General features: G+C 37.0%; 2 protein-coding genes across 5 annotated transcripts in view; both read right to left on the minus strand.

Annotated features, from left to right (window-relative positions):
- The window catches only part of LOC149842880 (protein FAR1-RELATED SEQUENCE 5-like), a 43,291-nt gene extending 42,364 nt beyond the window's left edge, over positions 1–927 (minus strand). For all 4 annotated transcript variants that reach the window (XM_089999501.1, XM_089999499.1, XM_089999500.1 and 1 more), the window contains exons 1-2: positions 856–927; positions 40–143 (exon numbers count right to left, since the gene is read on the minus strand). The gene's annotated coding sequence lies outside the window, so the exon portion shown is untranslated. The remainder of the gene's footprint in view (positions 1–39; positions 144–855) is intronic.
- A 7,190-nt stretch (positions 928–8,117) lies between these two features.
- On the minus strand, positions 8,118–20,409 carry LOC149842881 (protein FAR1-RELATED SEQUENCE 5-like). The gene is made up of 2 exons (XM_090001620.1): positions 20,323–20,409; positions 8,118–10,291 (listed from the first exon to the last, which is right to left on the minus strand). Exon 2 carries the CDS (start codon positions 10,284–10,286, stop codon positions 8,334–8,336), a length of 1,953 nt encoding a protein of 650 aa, XP_089857746.1. The 5' UTR covers positions 10,287–10,291; positions 20,323–20,409; the 3' UTR covers positions 8,118–8,333.
- Positions 20,410–20,467: the final 58 nt, after the last annotated feature.

Raw genomic sequence — 20,467 nt, forward strand, 5'->3', positions numbered from 1 at the left:
TAACGTGTGCACAGCTTGAGATTAAAACATGCTACTTACAAAAGAACATACAAACAACAGATGGTTTAAAATGGTGCAGGGCTTGTTCCGCGCAGCTGGTACCCTATTGTTGTAACCGGAGCAGATAATATATCGTCCAGCTCCTGTCAAGCAGCAAAAGTCAGTTGGTTGCTGCACCATATAACTTTCAATCTTGGTTAAGTTTGTGCAAACTCCATGTTAACGGTGGGTTTACCAAATCTAAGACAAACCAACTAGCCGTCGTGCAAATGTTTAAGCCAAGCAGATCCAAAAAACTTGTTTAATTGACGGTTCTAAAGCATATTCGTAGCAATACACATGGTGCAGCTTCAGCTTATCGAAGAAAACAAGTGAATCGGCACTTCTAAAGCATATAGATGTGCCACTATACTCATACAGTATTTCATATCATGTTGGTAACTGATTCCTTAGACAACCATCTCCATCCACATAGGAAAAGCAAAAATCAAGTTGAACAACGAACTTGATTCGGAGTTTCATATCATTTCACAGCTTACATGACTAATATGAGGAAAAGGGGAAAGCTGATCCAGCTGATTCCAACCATAAATACAGCGAGATGCCACCAACTTAATCAACCAAATCAAACTGATCTAGCCGGAGACACTGAGAGAACGGGCCGGAAAAGGGCCAGCCCGAGGTCCTTTTATGGCCGGCAAGAGAGACCGAGAGAATGGAAGGAAAGGGCCAGATCAAGCCTTTTCTGGCCGGCCGGCCAGATATGCTGAGAGAACCGGCTGGAAAAGGACCATACCGAGTCCCTTTTCCAGCCAGAGAGAGAGAGGGAGAGAGAGAGAGAAAGAGAAACCGTACATGCGTCGATGCGGGAGCACGTCGCACAAGATCTGAGGAGCGGGAAGATCACAAAGAAGGAAGGGACGATCCTGACGGAACAAACTCAGCGAGAGAGAGAGAGAGTGTGTTCAATTGCTTCAAGGACAGGGCACACGTTTCCCAATCTCCTGCATCCATCACATTCCCTATTAGATTGCCGATCACATATGACGCACAAAAAATCCAGTCACGGATTTCAACGGGTCGGATCTAGTTCGGATCCAGTGAGTCCAAACCTGGATCTGTCTTTGAGGTGCTGGTACCAGGTCTGAACGGGGGTCCTATATGATCCACTATAAGATAAACCATACCCGGTTCTATAAAGATTATATGAACCAAATCTGGTTCATACTCGGTAAAATAAAAAAAATTATATTAAAAAAACACGGATCCATGTAGGTTTGTAACTAATAAGGATCCAACACAAATTCTACTTGGACATGAAAAGTAGGTCTGAAAATGAGTTGACCTACTCATGGCCGACTGATGTTGGGCTCGTGAAGAGCTTATTTAAATTTCTAAAATAGGTTCGGCAAGCTGAATATGAATAATAGGTACTTGGTTCAATTCAACTAATATAAGGTTGTCAGTTAGTAGCAAAAAGATGTATTTTAAAGATATTTTACATGTATTTTTTTGAAATCGTATTTCTTCCAGTTGTGGAGCAATGTATTTTTTCTATAAACAATTTGGCTCAAACCATACTTCTTTAACGAGGGCTTAGTATGAGCTCAAACTCAGCTTGGCTCAAGAATGAACCAAGCTAGAACCGTTCAAGTTGGACTCATTCAACTCAATTTACTAGCTTTAGAAGTGCATTTTGCAATTTATTTAGATGACATTTACTTGTATGATTCACATTAAAGACATTTAGATCTGGGTTTAGATATTAAACTATATGACTAGCCTCTTAACATTCATACCAATGTTATCATAATCGTTTTTTCAACCAAATTTATATTTCAAAAAAAAAACAAATTGGTCTAAATCAAATCAAATAAAATCCACTTGAATCAAGCTTCTAAAAGCAACTTAAAAATTTTAAAAACAAACGTTTAAAAAACTTGTATGCATAATTTGTATATAAGGTAATATTTCCGTGCAAAATAGATTTTTTGGAGCTTTTTTGCTTTATTTTTAAATGCTGACCATACAGATGTGATCTATGTATTGATTTTATAGGGATCAGCTCTTGAAGCGTTCAATTCGGTTACATGGGTGGTTTTTTATAAGGTTCAAAAAATCAACGATCCAAAATCTTTGTAAAATTTCAAGGCTCCAAATATCATTTTTTTATCAAAAATATGTGATTCAGGTCCTAGCAAACTGACCATCCCCAAGATATTTGTGGGGTTAGAAGCACAAAAAAATAGCAAAAAAGTTGAAAAACTCATTTAATATGCTCTCTCTCTCTCTCTCTCTCTCTCTCTCTCTCTCTCTCTCACACACACACACACACACACACACACATATATATATATATATATAGAGAGAGAGAGAGAGAGAGATTGGTTTCTCTTAACGGTAGGAAGTGTGAACAATCTAAAATTTTCATTTCTTTAGTTTTTTGGAATCCAACCTTACAAATGTAATCTACATGGTTTGTTTAGTAGGTATCAAATTATAACATGTGAATAGGTTTTTATAAGGATTCAAAATCAATGGTTTAATTTTTTTTAATTTTAAAGCACATAAAATCATATTTTTCATAAAAAAAAATCATGTTGAGCACATTTGTAGGTTAAGATTTATCAAACAAAGCTTGAAACATTGAAAATCAATATTGACTCCATTTTATGGACAATTAGGGGGGACCAATGTAGACACCTCAACTTTGAGCAATTATTTATATGTCAAAGCTCAGTGTTTTCAGCTCATTTTGAAGTTGTTCTAACTTCAACTTTATTTTTAGCCTTCAATATGGCATCATCAAAATTTTATTCAAAAGACAATTTGAGGATTGTTCGTGACTTGTTTAGCTAAAAACCATGTTTTTTTGTCCTATTCGATTTTAGGTGCATTTCCAACCACCAAAACGTTTGAATCTGACCGGTCTAAATGATGGATTAAAGTAGAGGACTTTCCAATACATCAAAAATTATCCAAAATGAACACCTAGTTGGAAAGATATAGCCAAAACAAACTGACATATGCTAACAAATCTGTTGTCAAGGCAATATAAATTGTCATTAGCATTGAGCAGATGGTACACTTGTCGTCAAGGGTTTATCCTCGAGACACATTTGTCACGATCATCGCTTGACTTTTCGTTAAGATAACTTATCGTCATTTGGTTCTCACATTTGCATGTAGAAAGGAGATGAGCCCCTAGAAATTTCTTCAAAACTTGCAAAACATGTTTATTCAACCAAGTCCCTAATCTGAATCCTAAAAAGGTCTTCTAGTTTATCTCTTCATCCAAAAGTAATACCCCCTAAGCTATAAAACCTCTTACCAATTGGGAAGAGTAATCAATTAAATTTCATCAAATCATTTGTGCCCATCATTCATAGGATTAGAACTTGTATACATTAGAAAAAACTATAAATAAGGACCATTTTTTCCATAGTCCACTAGTACCTAGCACCTAAACTGTGTCACACTTACCAACCAGCCTAGCATTCATGAGCCCAATACCCAATCTCTAACCATGCAAGCCTAGACTACTGAGCTTATCCAACCTATTATAAGTCTGTATCCCAACAAAACCAAAAGAGAATTTAAATCACACATGATATGTATAAATTACTAAGAAAAGTTTTCAATGAGTAGGTTTCTGACTAGCCCGGAACCAAAAGTGAGTGAGAGAGAGAGAGAGAGAGAATCGGGTTTGAGGGTAAGGGAAGGTGCAAACGAGTAGGGCTTTTGGGGACCAGCAACTTTTGACAAGAATGAGGGCTTGGAGCAAGCTCCAACCACCAAGAAACCCTCGCAAGAGAGAGAGAGAGAGAGAGAGGTCATTTTGTTGGGCGGCAAATAAAAAAGAGGACCATCTCTCATCTGATTGAATCTAATCAGTCGACTAAGAGCAATTCTAACTGGTTCTTATCTTTCCCAGTGTTCATATTCTAGGAACTCTCTCTCTCTCTCTCTCTATATATATATATATATAGAGAGAGAGAGAGAGAGAGTAGCTGCTTGAGCACTACTTAATCAAGCGGACTGTCCATCACGTATCACGTGTTTGATGGACTGTCATGCGAAAAAAAAAACTCGTTAAAATGCTAAAAAGGATGACTTTGGGCCAAAAATGCTTTAGCAGCGGTCAAAAAATGCCATTAAATGTCCAAAAGGATGCGCGCATGATTACAATTTTGTAATAACGCCGCATGTCCCTATGTCTATAGTGGTGCTAAAAAAACATCACTAAAGGATGTTTTAGTGAAAAAAACCTGTTTTTGTTTTTGTGCGTGACCATCCATTAAGCGTGTGATGGATGGTCTGATTGATTAAGTAGGTGCTCAAGCACATACTCATCAAGCTGCTGCGCTCTACTCATATATATATGAAAACCTATCCACTAAAAAGCATGCCAAACCTACTCAATACAAAAAAATTGGCATTTTTTTTAATTCTGAATGTACAAATGTGTTCAGCATGGTTGATTGATTAGAAATCGACATTTGGATCATGAATTTTAGATAGAAAAAATGACATTTAGAGCCTCAAAATTTAATGAAAATTGTAGGCCCTTGATTTTTGAAAAACTTATAGAAAGCTATCCCTGCATCATAATCAAATGCTCCAAGAACTAATTCTTATAAAAACAAGCATATAGATCACATTTGTATGGTTGAATTTTTGAAAAAAATACAAAAAATCCAATAAAACGTGTGGTAGGTAGGTTTCCTCATATATATATATATATATATATATATATATATATATATATATATATATATATATATATATATATATATAAGAGAGAGAGAGAGATTTATTGTTTTCATGAAAGACAGTTAGCCAGATATAAGAAAGGGTTATTGAGGTGAATGCAAATTATTCTGGGGTGAGTGGCATGCAGTTATTCCCCCAGCGGAATTTGAACCTAAGATCTGATCAAGAAAGTGCATCAACTTGTCCAGCTATCTTGTTCGGTGCTGACTGTTTAAGGCCACTTGATCATGTGTAGCTTCCCTCAGACCACACGAAAGAGGCGGCAGCCAAGAAAACAGGTGTAGTAAAATGTCATAATCACCAATTTTGATGATGGTGCATAATCAGGAAAAAATAGAATCTGCAGGTACAGCTTTTCCATATAAAACTTCCAAGAAAAGGTCACATCTTTTGCAGTGATTCATGCCAACTGCAATATCTGTCATAGACCTAACACAAGGCCTAGCCAAGTCCAAGGCCTCCTCATTTCATAACAGTGATTCTGAACTCACCAAGATTTGTATCTTCACACGTTTCAGCCAATTCTTCAAAGTATGAAAAGGCCACAAATCTCAAAAAACTTTCCTTCAAGAATGGCTTCAAAATTGAACAAAAAGGAACTATATAAATAGAATTTGAATCATGCCATGATTACAACAAATGATCAATTCAGAGAGCGAACAGCTTGTATTAGTTTGGTTCAAGAGACTATCAACTTGGTTCAAACTAGCGAACCAAGGCCTTGGTTGCACCCTCGGAGTTCCACCCTCATCTTTTAACAGCAATAGATCCTGCAACAACCAAGGTGGCAATAATCGTCAAAAATTTACTATACAGCCACAAAAAAGACAAAAAAAAATGGAAAACTGATTATTGTTACAAGGATCGTGCTAAAAGAAAATTTACAGGAAAGAATTAAGATGAGTTTAAGCACCTATATAACTGTGGCATATGGTTAAGGCATCTGAAATCTGGGGCACTTAGAAACCACCAGGCAAACCTGCGAAGAGATAATTGATGATTACAGGTTAATGAACAGACACATACCATCACCTGGTAAATCAACATTTTAGTGAAACAGATAAGAGTAATTACGAGTTTGGGAAACATCAGATTTGCAGCTCATGCACCCGTTTCAGGCCCACAGACACGGTCGCTGCTGAACATCGTAAAGATGTAGGACAGCATGATGCAAGACCTCTTGGTCTCGGGTCAAAGAAGATGCTGGTCTCTCTTGCACACCAATCTCATCGTTATCAATACACGGACCAACTTGTAACATCTTGTGGATTCTCACAACAAAAGCATTAGGATCATCCAGGCTGCCAACGGTGAGCAATGTCATCTTAAGAAGCTGCTGCTTAAAAACTCAGCAGAATTTTCAGCACAGCAGCATCGATTCCTGTAATTTGGTGCAGGAGAAGCAACAGCCAGCACAAGCAATGCCATATCAAACAGCAAAAACACCAAATCCTAAATTTTCCGCCACAGCACCAGCTGTCTGAAGCAATGCCATCTTGAACAGCAGCATCAACACCAAAACATGAAATCCAAACTTGCATTAGAAAACAGCAAAAGAAATAGATAAAATCATAAAGGTCAAAATCCAAACTCCAAACGAGCACAAGAATTATGACCACCTATCCAAACAAGAATCCTTGCAACAAGAAAGCCCCACAAAGACTGCCATTAGGGATGTCAAAGAACTGGTTTTTATTTGATATCCAACCAAATTCAATTTCATTTAGTTGCATTTGGTAAGCCAAAAACAATATCCAATAATAATCAGCTGCAGATATGGTTTTCATTTTTTGCAACTGAATCTGAAAAGTATGCATATTTGACAGATAAATGAATCCGTTTAGCCAACATCCACTTAGTCGAATATGGTATTGGCCACATCCAATCCGAATCCGAACTGTTTACATCCCTAACTGCCATGAGAAGCAGGTTATGGTTCCAAGATCTCTGTGTTAAAATGTAGTGTATCTTTTATATATATATTCATATATATTTTACGCATATTCTCATTTGAGAATATGTTGTATTTTATTTTCTTATTTTTCTTTTTGTATTTCCATTTTTATTTTGTCCTTTTCCATTCATTTAATGAAGATGTAAAATGGGGGGCCCAAATACATAGGTTGGAGCACCCTCCAACGGTCACATTTCTAACCGTTGGAGGGGCTCCAACGTATGTATTGGAGCCCCCCCATGACTCCAAGGTCTTATAAATAGGGGTGATCCCCTTTAGGTTGGGTATGCTTTTGTAAAGCCCTTTTTGGGATTTCATATATTAAAGTTTATATTTTTTCATGCCTTTGTGCATGTGTATTCGTGCCTTTGTGCACTTGTGAGTGTTCTCCTTTATGCCGTTGTGCACTCTGTGTGTTTCTAGCATTGTGTTTATACACAAAGTCTCTTTTTATAGAGATTTTTACACTCTTCTCCAATATCATGAAGCCTTTTTAGGTAACTTTATCTCACATAAGCGCTACTGACTACAAAAATTATCCCAGGCCTTCCTTGACAGAAGATTTAGATAACCTTAAGTAGCATCTACCAAGGACTTCAACAAAATGGATTCGAGATCATTATCCAATATTTATAGTGAAATGCACAAAATATCACTAAATTAGTTCCAGTTCTTGGTTATCAATGATTTCAAATAACAAAAAGGCAAAAGAAGAAGTTGAATGTTGAAACTAAACAATTTCAATGATGAAACAATAGAAAATTTGGGACAATGATACTTATTATATGTGCATCAAATTGTCAGCTAGCTTGTTTATGAATTTTCTCTTGTAGACAATTTGCGAAACCATATTACAATACGAATCAATTATGGATTAACTGATTAAATATAATGTTATCCATTTGATTCAGTAAAACATTTATGTGAAAGTAGCCTTCCATGAGATGGTAGGAAAACTCCAAATGAACTTTGGTGGATCCGTCAATAGCATGAGCACATTGAGCTAAGGTTTCTAGGTTTGCTCCTACAATATCACATACACCTCTCTTATGAAAACAAACAACAAACATCAAATGAAAAACAACATTTTTGAAAAAGGTTAGCACAAAATCAACCTGCATTTCAATGTGCACCGCTTAAATATCCAGTAGGGCATTACATGTTAGGTGGAAATCTAGATCACCAAGTGACTGTAAGTAGCATCCTTTCCTATGCAAGAACAGAAAAAATAACTCTTTATGTTAGTAGAGAAATGCAATAAGATCTGAAAATATCAATAATAAACAATTTTAAGTCAACATACGCACCACACCTCACATGTACACATACACACACCTTGGAGGTATTAGCGATGGCCTTTGTACACTAACAAATGCCGCATCTACTAAAATTTTCTTCTTTTTGACTTTTTCTTCTCTCAAGCATGTTCTTATCCTATGGCAGCCTTGATTGCAAGAGTCCTTCCTTTTCTTCCACAAGCTTTCCCCTATATCTCTCTATGATATTCACGTCTGTGTAATATCTATCCAGTTGTACTGCTGAGCAAGAGGAGAAACTCATCGTTCATAAATAAATTGAAACTCGAGTGAGGTTGCTAAAATGCATCTTACTCTATATCCTTTTTCAACATGCTCTCCACTTCTTTCATAATCACTATGGATTGACTTTCAAGGAACTGGCATGGATCCCCACTTTTTGAAGCCCTTGTTGCAATCTTAATCAAAGTATCATAAATAAGATTGCAACGAGTTGCTACTACTGACTTCTTATCATTATCTATCTGGAACAGAGAATGATCGCTTACACCAATTTTAGCATGCTTTGTCCACCTTTTCAGTATGTACTGTTCTGGAATTTGTTTAACTTTGGCATGATCAAGCACTTTCAAAGCATGACAACATAAAATGCCCATGGACTCAAACTTTCTGCAGCTGCAAGTAACTGTAAAATGGGATGAGTCAAAGCTGACAACATGTTCTTTAACAGTCTGCATAGATGTGATTTTATACATGAAAAGTTGTTCAACTCCACTCAAACAATCAATATCACAGTCCAAAACCCCCAACGCCTCCTTTCTAACCATTTCAAAGACATTCGGTGTGTAAACTTTTGCAGCTTCTCTTAATAAATGTGTATACAACATCGCTGGAGTCGTTTCATTCGCTTTGTTATCCTCCTTGAATTCAGCATCCCTTTGATCATCTATCAGCTCCTCATAATTCTTAAGAAAACTCAAAAGATCTAATTTTGAATTTAAGTATGTTTTCAAAATATTGACCATGCTTTCATTCATTTCAGTTGTATTCATACCAGCACAAAACTTGTCCTGTCCATAAGCTACTGCCCATTTTTCTTTTTCATTGAACAAGTCTGCCAACCATGTATTGCCCACAAGATTATGTTTATCCAACATATTCTGCCACGCAGATAAGAAACTATCATGATCATCACAATGAAACAAACAATTGCTAAAGTCATTCCTAAGGTCAGTTCCCTTATTAAATACACGACCCAAGTGTTTTGCACCATTATGAAAGATATGTCGCACACACAACTGATGGCATGTGGTAGGCCACACCTTGAGTACAGCATTTGTTATTGCTTGATCTTGATCAGTTAATATTACTTTTGGTTGTTTTCCTTTCATGGCTCCTTCAAAAGTTTGAAACAACCACTCAAAAGATTCAATTGTTTGATCATATAACAGTGTTGTACCAAAGATAACACTTTGTTTGTGATGATTTACACCGGAAAATAGTGCAAAAGGCCAACCACATTTATTGGCTCTCAACATGGTATCAAAGCAAACAACGTCCCCAAAGCAATCATAATCTACCCTTGACCTTGCATCTGCCCAGAATACGTTTGTTATCAATTCATCTTTATCAAGTTGCAATGCACTAAAAAAAGAAGGGTCATTCATAGACTTGTCTTGTACATATTGCAATACAGCCCCTGCATCGCCATACTTTGAGGTAATGGATCGCTTTTTCCTCAAGTAGTTCTTGTACTCCAATGGTAAATGTGCAGGATCTTTACCGTCTCCATTTTGCTTTCTCATATAAATAGATGCATCCTTAAGCCCCACACCCGAGTTATCTGTCGAAACTGCAATCTTTGGTTGCATTTTTCTTCGATGGGACCATAATGTGTTCACTTTGTTAGGACTAACAACGGGATGATTGTGCTTAGCTTCAAACTGTGACACATGTAATTTACCATTTGGTCCTCTATTCACAATCATTCGTGCAAGACAACCACATCTTCCATTTGTTCTTACTCTAATAGAACCACCTTTTTTGGGAGTATATCCTTGCCTATTACATAGAAATGCCTTGCGTGTTATCTCTCCCTTACTATTCTTATCCCAAGAACCAATCCGAACACTAAATCCTTGACTATGAGCATACATATTGTATAACTCATATGCATGAACATGATCATCAAACTCCATACCAACCTTTGGAACCAAACAACTACCCTCCAAATCAATAACATCTTTCATGTGAGAATGACCCTCACCACTTTCATTGTTATTTTTTACAAGGACAAGGGCCATATTTTCTGAAAAACAACAATAACAACAAACATCATATACTTGTGAGCATCATAACTACAAGAGAAAACAAGATGTAATACATGCAAAGTCATCTTTTCATCTAACAAGATACAAGTATTCGTGCCTAAAGCAAGCTTAGATAACATAACCCAACTGAACTAAAATTTCAACATACCATTACACAAACTGAAAGTAAAGCTTGCACATAAGGGAAAATTTTGCCAAGCATTTTGCCTCATTCACCATATGAATAAACCTTGAATAATAGGCTTTGGAGAAAAAATGTCATCATTAGGTTGTTTTAATATATCATGGCTTCTCAAAGGGAAACAAAACTACAAGCTTCACAACCATATTAAGCAGAGACCAAGGTTGTAAATTGAGTACTGTAACCCGTATCGGCCGGGCTCAAAATAAGAGATGTATCGTATCGTATCGTATCATAAAAAATTGTATGTTTTAGATAAAACATCTAAAAAATAAAAAAAGAATCAGGAATTTTTCTGTAAAAAAATCATAACACAAGAAACAATGATGAATTGTATAAGATAAAACTACAATATCATATATCAAAACAATTGTATGCAATGAATGGCATGCATAAGACATCAAACATTAAATAATCAAGATGATATGCTATGAATAGCATGCATATCTCATAAGAAAAAAGCAAACTATGATATAATATACATATTAAACAACAAAACTAAGCTAACAAGTTACAAGATTCATAATAGTGTGTTTTTATATAAACAAAAACAGTATAATAAAGTGTTTTATCCCCCAAGTCACTCACAAGCCCTTTACGAAGGAGCATAAGCTGGTCGATGGATTTTAAAATCAAAATCCGTGCGGGGATGGAGGCAGGGATGGACTTACTCTTGCTCATGCACCGCCCCCACCCCATTCCTGATCCCTGTTAAGGAAATTACTATTATACCTTTATACATATTATAAGATCCTATATATATACACACACATGAAACCCTTTCTCAAATCTCTCCTTCCTCTTCTTCCCCTACGGAGCTACACGAGCTCGCATTTCTCTCCTCCTTCAACGCCTTCCTCTAACGGTGGAAGGCGGAAGCGCCAAAAGGACTGGGGAAACAGGCAGGGAAGGAGGGCAAAATTTTGAGATGGGGCGAGGGTGGAGACCTTGTCCCCCATCTCTGCCCTGGTCTACTGCCATCCCTAGCTATGGCGACGCAAGAGTGCAGTCATAGGGCTTTTTAATTGTCTGTCCAAGATTGAATGGAATGAACGAACAAAACAGATAAAACACATGTTATGTTTGTTCTGTAACAATTATACTTCATCCAACGTTTGTTTGACCATATAGGAAAATTGTGTTCCTTATGTCCGGTGTTTGATTTACAATATGCAGACAACTTGGACACACATAGATAATGGGTCGAATAACTTCGTTTTAGATCGTACAACCCGATCTGCCCCACCATTATCCATGTTTTAACATGTATATGATGAAATTTAGCCCTGGATATGGATCTCGAATTGGATACAAATACGAAAAAAGTATAAAACCTACGTAAAACAAATGCGCAAACCATATTTTCGATATACAAATGTTATAATTGGTATCATATTGGATATAATTATGAACGTATGTCAAAAATCATGAATTTTTGCCCCAAATATGGATCTTGAATTGGATCCAAATACCAAAAAAGAATATGGATCGAGAGAGAGAAAGAGACGTGCAGCCTAGGGCAGAGGAGGTAAGGTCAGAGATGACACTGGAGGGATGCTCAGAGAGGGGCAGGAGAAACGCTCGCCGGAGGGCTGAGAGAGAGTGAGGGGAGGAAGAACAAGAGTTAGGGCAGCGAGAATAGTAGGGGGTATAACCCCACCCGCTCTTTTTTTCAACTGTTCACCCATCATGTTTTCGACAAGGGGTGGAACGATGGAACACCATTCCAGAGGCACGGCCGCGTCCAACGATTGTTAGAGAGGGCGTGATTTGTGGTCGTGTTGTCCCAAATCACGCCCTGAATAAGCCATCAAACAAGCCTATAAGGGCCTGCTAATGGATTAAAGCTTATTATAGCATATCCCTCTACACACGACCGCTACTCTTGAATCTCGAGATCAAGCTCCATGGGACATTGGATATGGAAAAGGGGCATCCCTCTTCTCGTTTTCAAAGACAGACACCTGAGAGAAAGAGACTGGTGCCACAAAAACTCTCAGTAACAAATACAGAGAGAGCCCCCGCCAAAAAACTTTTAAGGCCCCATTTGAATGACAGGCTGTGAAAACCTGGTGTAAAACCTAGTTTACAAAAGACCTTGAAAACCTGGTGATGTGCCTTCTTTTAGGTTAATTAGGTGAGAGATGGAGCCCGAGTGTCATTCTGAATCTAGGTCCAATTGTGGGCCAAATGTGTGTAATAAGAGGGACCAAAGACCCATTTCCTTAGTGTCACACCAATAAAAAGGCTTCATTAGGGCACACTATGATTCTGGTTTTGCTGTTTGGATGACCGCTCTTAACTTATATGTAACCTAATTGTCTGAAAGTTTACGTTTGGATGACACTAACCTGATTTCGAAATTCTTTTACCAAAATAACATGTAACATTAATCATGGGTAAAAGAAGGGTCCCTCACCCAAAAACACTCAGTTATGTCAATCACTTAATCCTTTTTCCTCTCCCATTTGTGACAATTCCTATAAGGTTCATATTGCAACATTTTGACGAGGTTGCGACATTCTTTCTATCAACTTTCTTGTCTTCCGGTTAGGTCGAAAGTTGAGATCCATATATATTGTTTTGTTACATTCTTAAGTTTTTTTTGTAGATATATATATTTAATAGCCTTATAGTATTTGTGTTTGGATGTTGGCCTGAATGAATTATATATATTTGCTTGTGTTTTATTTAATATTTGACACTAGATTTTTCGTTTAGGTTTTACTATATTTAAGTTTTTTCATAGATATATGTATTTGTTGGTGTTGCACTTGATTTATATTTATTTGTTTGTCTTTTATTTAATATTTGATGGTTTTATATAACTTGTTTTCATATTTATGTTTGATTGTGCACAAGCATTCAATTAGTGTAATAAGGTTGGGGTTGATTGTGCAAAAACATTTAATAGGGGTAATAGGGTTATTGTAAGTAGTTAGTTTTTAGAGTGGTTGTTGTAGGTAGTTGTGTTAATTGCATGTATAAAGGGTATATAGATGATATTTTTTCACATGTTATTTTTATTAAATTAATAATATATTTTGTAGTTGATATAAGCAGTTAACAATGACCTCGAAAATGGTTAAAGTATACAATCATTTCAAGGCCCTGTCCCATTTTAAACCATCTATTGTTTGTATGTTCTTTTGTAAGTGTCATGTTTTTATCACGTTACCATATCTAGTGTTTTCCATATGTAAGACAGATCATTTCATGTGTTAAATACTAAGGCCATAAATGAGAAATGTGGATTTTAGTTATCATTTGGTGTTCTTGCCTATTATTCTTCTTTTGGTTGCTTTTGTTTGAATGGAAAGGCATATACTGTTAATTCGTATGTATTTTGGATAATATAATAGTGTCGGACACAGGAAATGCTCATAATTGTGAATGTAGTGATGCTTACAATGAAAAACTTAAATGCTTATGTGATTGACATAACTGAGTGTTTTTGGGTGAGGGACCCTTCTTTTACACATGATTAATGTTACATGTTATTTTGGTAAAAGAATTTCGAAATCAAGTTACTGTCATCTAAACCATGGTTGCCAGTTGAGGAAGCAGGAGAAGAAAGCGATAGGGGAAGCGGGTGCGGGAAGCGAGGCACTTTCAAAATTTTAGGAAGCAGAAAGCATGGGACCACTTAGGAGCGAATCGGGAATCGTCTTGGAAGCGAACCGGAAGCGATCTAGGAAACGAGGGGGAAGCGAAAAAAAATAAAAATAAAAAATAAAAAATAAAAAATACAAAAAAATTGAAAAAATGGGGGAAGCGTGATGGGAAGTGTGCTTCCCATAAAAGAGAAGCGTGTTTCCCATTAAAAAATGGCGCTTCCCTACGCATTTTGGAAGCGCAACGTTTCGCGCTTCCCCACTTACCTAGGTGCTTCCGGTAACTCTGATCCAAACGTAAACTTTCAAACAATTAGGTTACATATAAGTTAACAACTATCATCCAAACAGCAAAACCAGAATCCTAGTGTGCCCTAATGCAGCCTTTTTATTTGTGTGGCACTAAGGAAATGGGTCTTGGTCCCTCTTATTACACGTATTTGTTGCACAATTGGACCTAGATCCGGAATGACAGTCGGGCTCCATCTCTCACCTAATTGACCTTAAAATAGGCACATCATCAGGTTTTCAAGGTCTTTTGTAAACTAGGTTTTCTCAGCTTGTCATTCAAATGGGCCCTTAAAAGTTTTTTGGCATGGGCTCTCTCTCTCTCTCTCTCTCTCACTCTCTCTCTCTCTCTCTCTCTCTCTCTCTCTCTCAGGTGCCTGTCTTTGAAGACGAGAAGAGAGATGCCCCTTTTCCATATCCAATGTCCCATGGAACTTGATCTCGAGCTGCAAGAGTAGAAGTCATGTGTGAAAGGATACGATATAATAAACTGCAATCCATGAGCTGGCCCTTATAGGCTTGTTTGATGGCTTGTCTGGGCGTGATTTGGGACGGCACAACCACAAATCACGCCCTCTCTAACAACCGTTGGACGTGGTCGTGCCTCTGGAATGGTGTTCCATCGTTCCACCCCTTGTCGAAAACATGATGGGTGAACAGTTGAAAAAAAAAAGCGGGTGGGGTAATACCCTGTCCTGTTCTTGCTGCCCTAACTCTTGTTCTTCCTCCCCTCACTCTCTCATTCATTCTTAGACATCCCCTTTAACATATGCCAATCCCCATAGGTCAACCTACCCCTAGGTCCATTCTAGTTTAGGTGTCATTTTGCCCCCTTTTTGTCAATAAAATTACCATTTTACCCCTAGGTCACCTTAGATCTCCGTCAGTTAAAGTCAACCAAACTTAGTTTTAAGTTCAGAACGGTTAGAATGTCTGTCATTTCTAACTCACGATGAGTGAATCCTGATCATTTATGTTCATTTTAGCCGAATTTGAACTCATTTCTAGCTCGAATCCAAGTCAATTGTTCTAGAGTCAGTAATTTCCTGACGACCCTATTCCCCTGAGTCTAGCTCGAGCTCAACAGGAGTTCAAGTGGTCCAGTTCCAGTTCAAATTCATTTCTCACAGTCTTAGAGCTCATTTCAATTGAAATTGAGCTAATCCCAGTCAGTCCAGCTAGTGTTTGAGTTCCAGATTTAGTTTATCTCAGTATTTCTGACCTTCATTTTAACTCAAACCCAGTATATTTTCGTAATCCACTTCACTCCAGTGTTCATTTCTCACCATTTCTCTGAGAATTGTATCATTTTTCAATCATCAAGTCTAGGAATTTAGTTGCGTCAGTGTCTTTTAGTTTATCTGAGTTTAGAAACCCTAAAACCCAGTTAAAACCAATTCAAATCAGTTCAAACCTCGTTTTCAGTGTCACTCTTTGCCCTGCGGAGGCAAAATCATTTCTCGATCATTTTATCTAGAATATCAATTCTATCATTTTCCCAAGCTGATACAAGCGCCAGTCTGGGCTCAGATCAACTCCTCCGAAATTTTAGTTATATCCGAGATCCAATTCGCATTTGGATTAGATCTGATATCCAATACCCAATTTCTATCCTTAGATAGGAATTTTCAATTCTTTGTCTCTGCCAAGGGTCTGGGACTTCAAATCCATCATCCAGGGTTCGCATTTCGCATGTCATTGCATTGTATTTCATGTCATTTCATTGCATTTTATCGCATTTCATATCATTGCATATCATTTTCGAGATCCAGCACTCTTATTTTCAAAATATTAGATCCATACCCGATTTTAAAACCTTTCTTTCGAAATCAATTTCAAAAACCTGGGTTTTAAATCGATATTTTCCATTTGGCCAACCCCCCGGACTTTACATTCCTTATTTCAAAAACATTTCCTTAGAAAAACGATCTGGATTAGTTTTAAATTTGATTTTTAAACCAATTTTCAATTTTCTTAATTTTCTTTAAGTGGGGCCCACCCTGTAGGGGGCGCCAACCCTAATTTTTTCATCTTTATTCAATTTTATTTTATTTCATGTTTTATCTATTTCAAAATACAAAATTTTTTACAAATGTAGGTGTCTTTTAAAAGCTTCTTGAAAATCTTGTTTTTAACCCCTTTATTTTAACTTTTTAAAATCAATTTTAAAAACCAAATGGGGTCCACATAGGTGCTGCCACATTTGAGGGTATTTAAGTCCAATTAGGTTTAGTTAGAGTTTTAATTAAGTTTGGAGTTTGAAAAGTCAAAAGCCAAAACGTGAATTTAATTAGGACTTTTATTTTGTATCTTTTGTTTTAAACTTTTTTAAAAAATCTTTATTTATTTGTTTTAAAAACTAAGTGTGGGGCCCACCTAGGTGGTGCCACATTTGGAAGTTTCCCAACTTCTTTAGAACTTCATTAGGGTTTTAGTCAAAACTTTTATTAAAACTAAAACTCTATAGGGGGTCGACCTCCCTAGAGTTGGATTTTTTCATAATTCCAACCAAAATGGAACTCTTTAAGCCAAACCCTAAAAAGAAAAAAAAATTATAAATACCCACATGGGGGGTCGCCCCCTATGCTTTTCCAACTTCCCTTATTGCCTTCCTCCTCTCCAAGCTCCTCAGCAGCCTCCCCATTGACGTCAAGGTAAGTTTTTCCTTTTCTTTATTAATTTTTATTTACTTTATTTCATGATTTTTCATTAAACCTACCAATACCGCCCCCCTTTTGTTCATCTTTTTCTTTCATTCAAGAACCATTTGAATGACAGGCTGAGAAAACCTAGTGCCAGTGTTGTGAAGAGCGTGCCTCAAGGCGCAAAAATCATGCTTCACCTCAAGGAAATGGCATTTGTGCCTTGAGGCACACATGTGTAGCGCAAAAAGCCCAAGGTGTGCACCTCATAGGCCTTGAGGCAAGGTGCACCTTAGGCTCAAGCGCACGCCTCAAACTGGTTGAGGCAAATGGGGGTCAAAGCCCCCATTTGACCCAAATCTAATATTCAAAAAAAAAAAAGACAGAGGCACGATGGGTCAGGTCAACCCCCCCCTGTCAAAAGGAAGAATAAGGAGAGCACCAGGTACTACCATCTCTCTCTCTCTCTCTCTCTCTCTCTCTCTCTCTCTCTCTCTCTCTCTCTCTCTCTCTCTCTTTATGTATATATATATATACATTTTTCTCCTTCACGTCTTTCTTCTTCCTCTCTTTTTCTTCTTTTTTCCTCCTTCCTTTTCTTCTTCCATTCTTCTCCCTCCTCCACTTTCTTTTGTTCTTCCAGTATTCTTCTTCTTTTGTCATCCTTCTTCTTCAGTTCTTCCTCTCCTTCCAATCTTCTCCTTCTTCCGTCCTTTTTCTTCTTCCCTCCATCTTATTAATGACTGGATTTTTTTCAATTAATTGATTGTATATAAAAACTGTATATGAAAATTTGTTTAGTTTGTTTATATAAAAATCGTATATGTGAAATTGATGCTTTCATTTTGTGTGATTATTTGCAAATATGCATGTGACTGTGTATGTATAGTAATTGACTGCATGCCTCAAACTGGTTGGGGCAAATGGGGGTCAAAGCCCTAATTTGACCCAAATCTAATACGCAAAAAAAAGAAAAAGAGGGAGGCACGATGGGTCAGGTCAAACCCCCCTCTCTCCCCTGTCAAAAGGAAGAATAAGGAGAGCACCAGGTACCCCTCTCTCTCTCTCTCTCTATATATATATATATATATATATATCCATTTTTCTCCTTCACGTCTTTCTTCTTCCCTTCTTCCTCTCTTTTTTCTTCTTTTTCCCTCCTTTCTTTTCTTCTTCCATTCTTCTCCCTCCTCCACTTTCTTTTGTTCTTCTTCCAATCTTCTTCATCTTTTGTTATCCTTCTTCTTCAGTTCTTCCTAACCTTCCAATTTTCTTCTTCTTCTTCCATCCTTTTTCTTCTTCCCTCCATCCTCTTATTAATGACTGGATCTTTTTCAATTAATTGATTGTATATAAAAATTGTATATGTCAATTTGTTTAGTTTGTTTATATAAAAATCGTATATGTGAAATTGATGCTTTCATTTTGTGTGATTATTTGCAAATATGCATGTGACTGTGTATGTACAGTAACTGACTGCTACATCATGGAAATTAAAAATAATTTTTTTGCTAAATGAAAATGTTTGCTTTTTTGTTTGTGAGACTAAGTGCATATATGGATTATTATGTGTGATTTTATTAGTTTGATAGAACTAATTTTTCAAGCAAGCATGCATAAAAAATTAGCTTAATGTTTGTTTAGAACTTTAGATGAATTTGTGTGCATTATATGATGTTGTTGAGGAATTTGATTGTTAGCGATTTTGTTAATTTTTCATTGAATGCTTATATTTTATTCGTTAGATACTTAGATAGACCAAGTTGTTTTATTAATGTTACTTTTACATGTTATTCTCATATTTTTCAGTATTTATTTGAGATTTTGTATTTCTTATTGGTTGTTACAGTGTTGCTTCATCAATAAAGCATTTCACTTATTTATTTGTATTTTGAGATATTTTTTATAGTTTTTGTAATTTTTTTGAAATATATTTTGCAGGCTTACGTTTTACACCTCACTTCATAGTTTGGTGGAGAGCTATGCTACGCACAACATTGCCTGGTGTAAAACCTAGTTTCTGAAAGACCGTGAAAACCTGGTTTTGTTGTTTGGATGACAGTTGTAAACTTGTAAGTAACCCAATTAACTGAAAGTTTCCATTTGGATGACAGTAACCCGATTTTGAATAACTCATAACAGTTAATCATGGATAAAAACTGAGTTTGTTATGTTATTAAGATAAGCATTTCAATTTTTCATTTTAAGCATCACTACAAGCACAATTATGAACACTTCACACAACACCATCATCATATCCAAAGTAAGAAACAATAGGACAAGCTTTTCCATTCAAACAAAACCAACCTAGAAAAAAGAATAGTAAACAAGAACACCAAAACGACAACCAGAATTCACATATCTGGCCTTAATATTTAACACAACAAATGGTAAGTCTTACATATGGCAAGCACAGTATTGTGCCAAACAGTAGATATGGTAACGTGTGCACAGTTTGAGATTAAAACATTCTACTTACAAAAGAACATACAAACAATAGATGGTTTAAAATAGTGCAGGGCTTGTTCTGCGCAGCTGGTACCCTATTGTTGTAACCTGAGCAGATAATATATCGTCTAGCTCCTGTCAAGCCGCAAAAGTAAGTTGGTTGCTGCACCATATAACTTTCAATCTTGGTTAAGTTTGCGCAAACTCGTTGTGAATGGTGGGTTTACCAAATCTAAGACAAACCAACTAGCCGTCGTGCAAATGTTAAAGCCAAGCTGATCAAAAAACATGTTTGATTGACGGTTCTAAAGCATATTCGTAGCAATACAAATGGTGCAGCTTCAGCTTATCGAAGAAAACAAGTGAATCGGCACTTCTAAAGCATATAGATGTGCCACTCTACTCATACAGTGTTTCATATCATGTTGGTAACTGATTCCTTAGACAACCATCTCCATCCACATACGAAAAGTAAAAATCAAATTGAACAACGAACTTGATTAGGAGTTTCATATTATTTCACAGCTTACATGACTAATAAGAGGAAAAGGGGAAAGCTGATACAGCTGATTCCAACCATAAATACAGCGAGATGCCACCAACTTAATCAACCAAATCAAACTGAACTAACCAAAGACACTGAGAGAACGGGCCGGAAAAGGGCCAGCCCGAGGTCCTTTTATGGCCGGCAAGAGAGACCGAGAGAATGGAAGGAAAGGGCCAGATCAAGCCTTTTCTGGCCAGCCGGCCAGACATGCTGAGAGAACCGGCTGGAAAAGGACCATACCGAGTCCCTTTTCCAGCCACACACAGAGAGAGAGAGAGAGAGACCGTACATGCGTCGATGCGGGAGCACGTCGCACGCGATCTAAGGAGCGGGAAGATCACAGAGAAGGAAGGGACGATCCTGACGCAACAAACTCAGAGTGAGAGAGAGAGTGTGTCTTTAATTGCTTCAAGGACAGGGCACACGTTTCCCTA

This window comes from Nuphar pumila, chromosome 3 (assembly GCF_984573655.1).
Source record: "Nuphar pumila chromosome 3, dmNupPumi1.hap1.1, whole genome shotgun sequence".
In the NCBI taxonomy this organism is placed as follows: Eukaryota; Viridiplantae; Streptophyta; class Magnoliopsida; order Nymphaeales; family Nymphaeaceae; genus Nuphar; species Nuphar pumila.

Coding starts and splice junctions, on each gene's coding strand:
- LOC149842881 (XM_090001620.1), bottom strand. CDS start 10,286: ATGGCCCTTGTCCTTGTAAAAAATAACAATGAAAGTGGTGAGGGTCAT.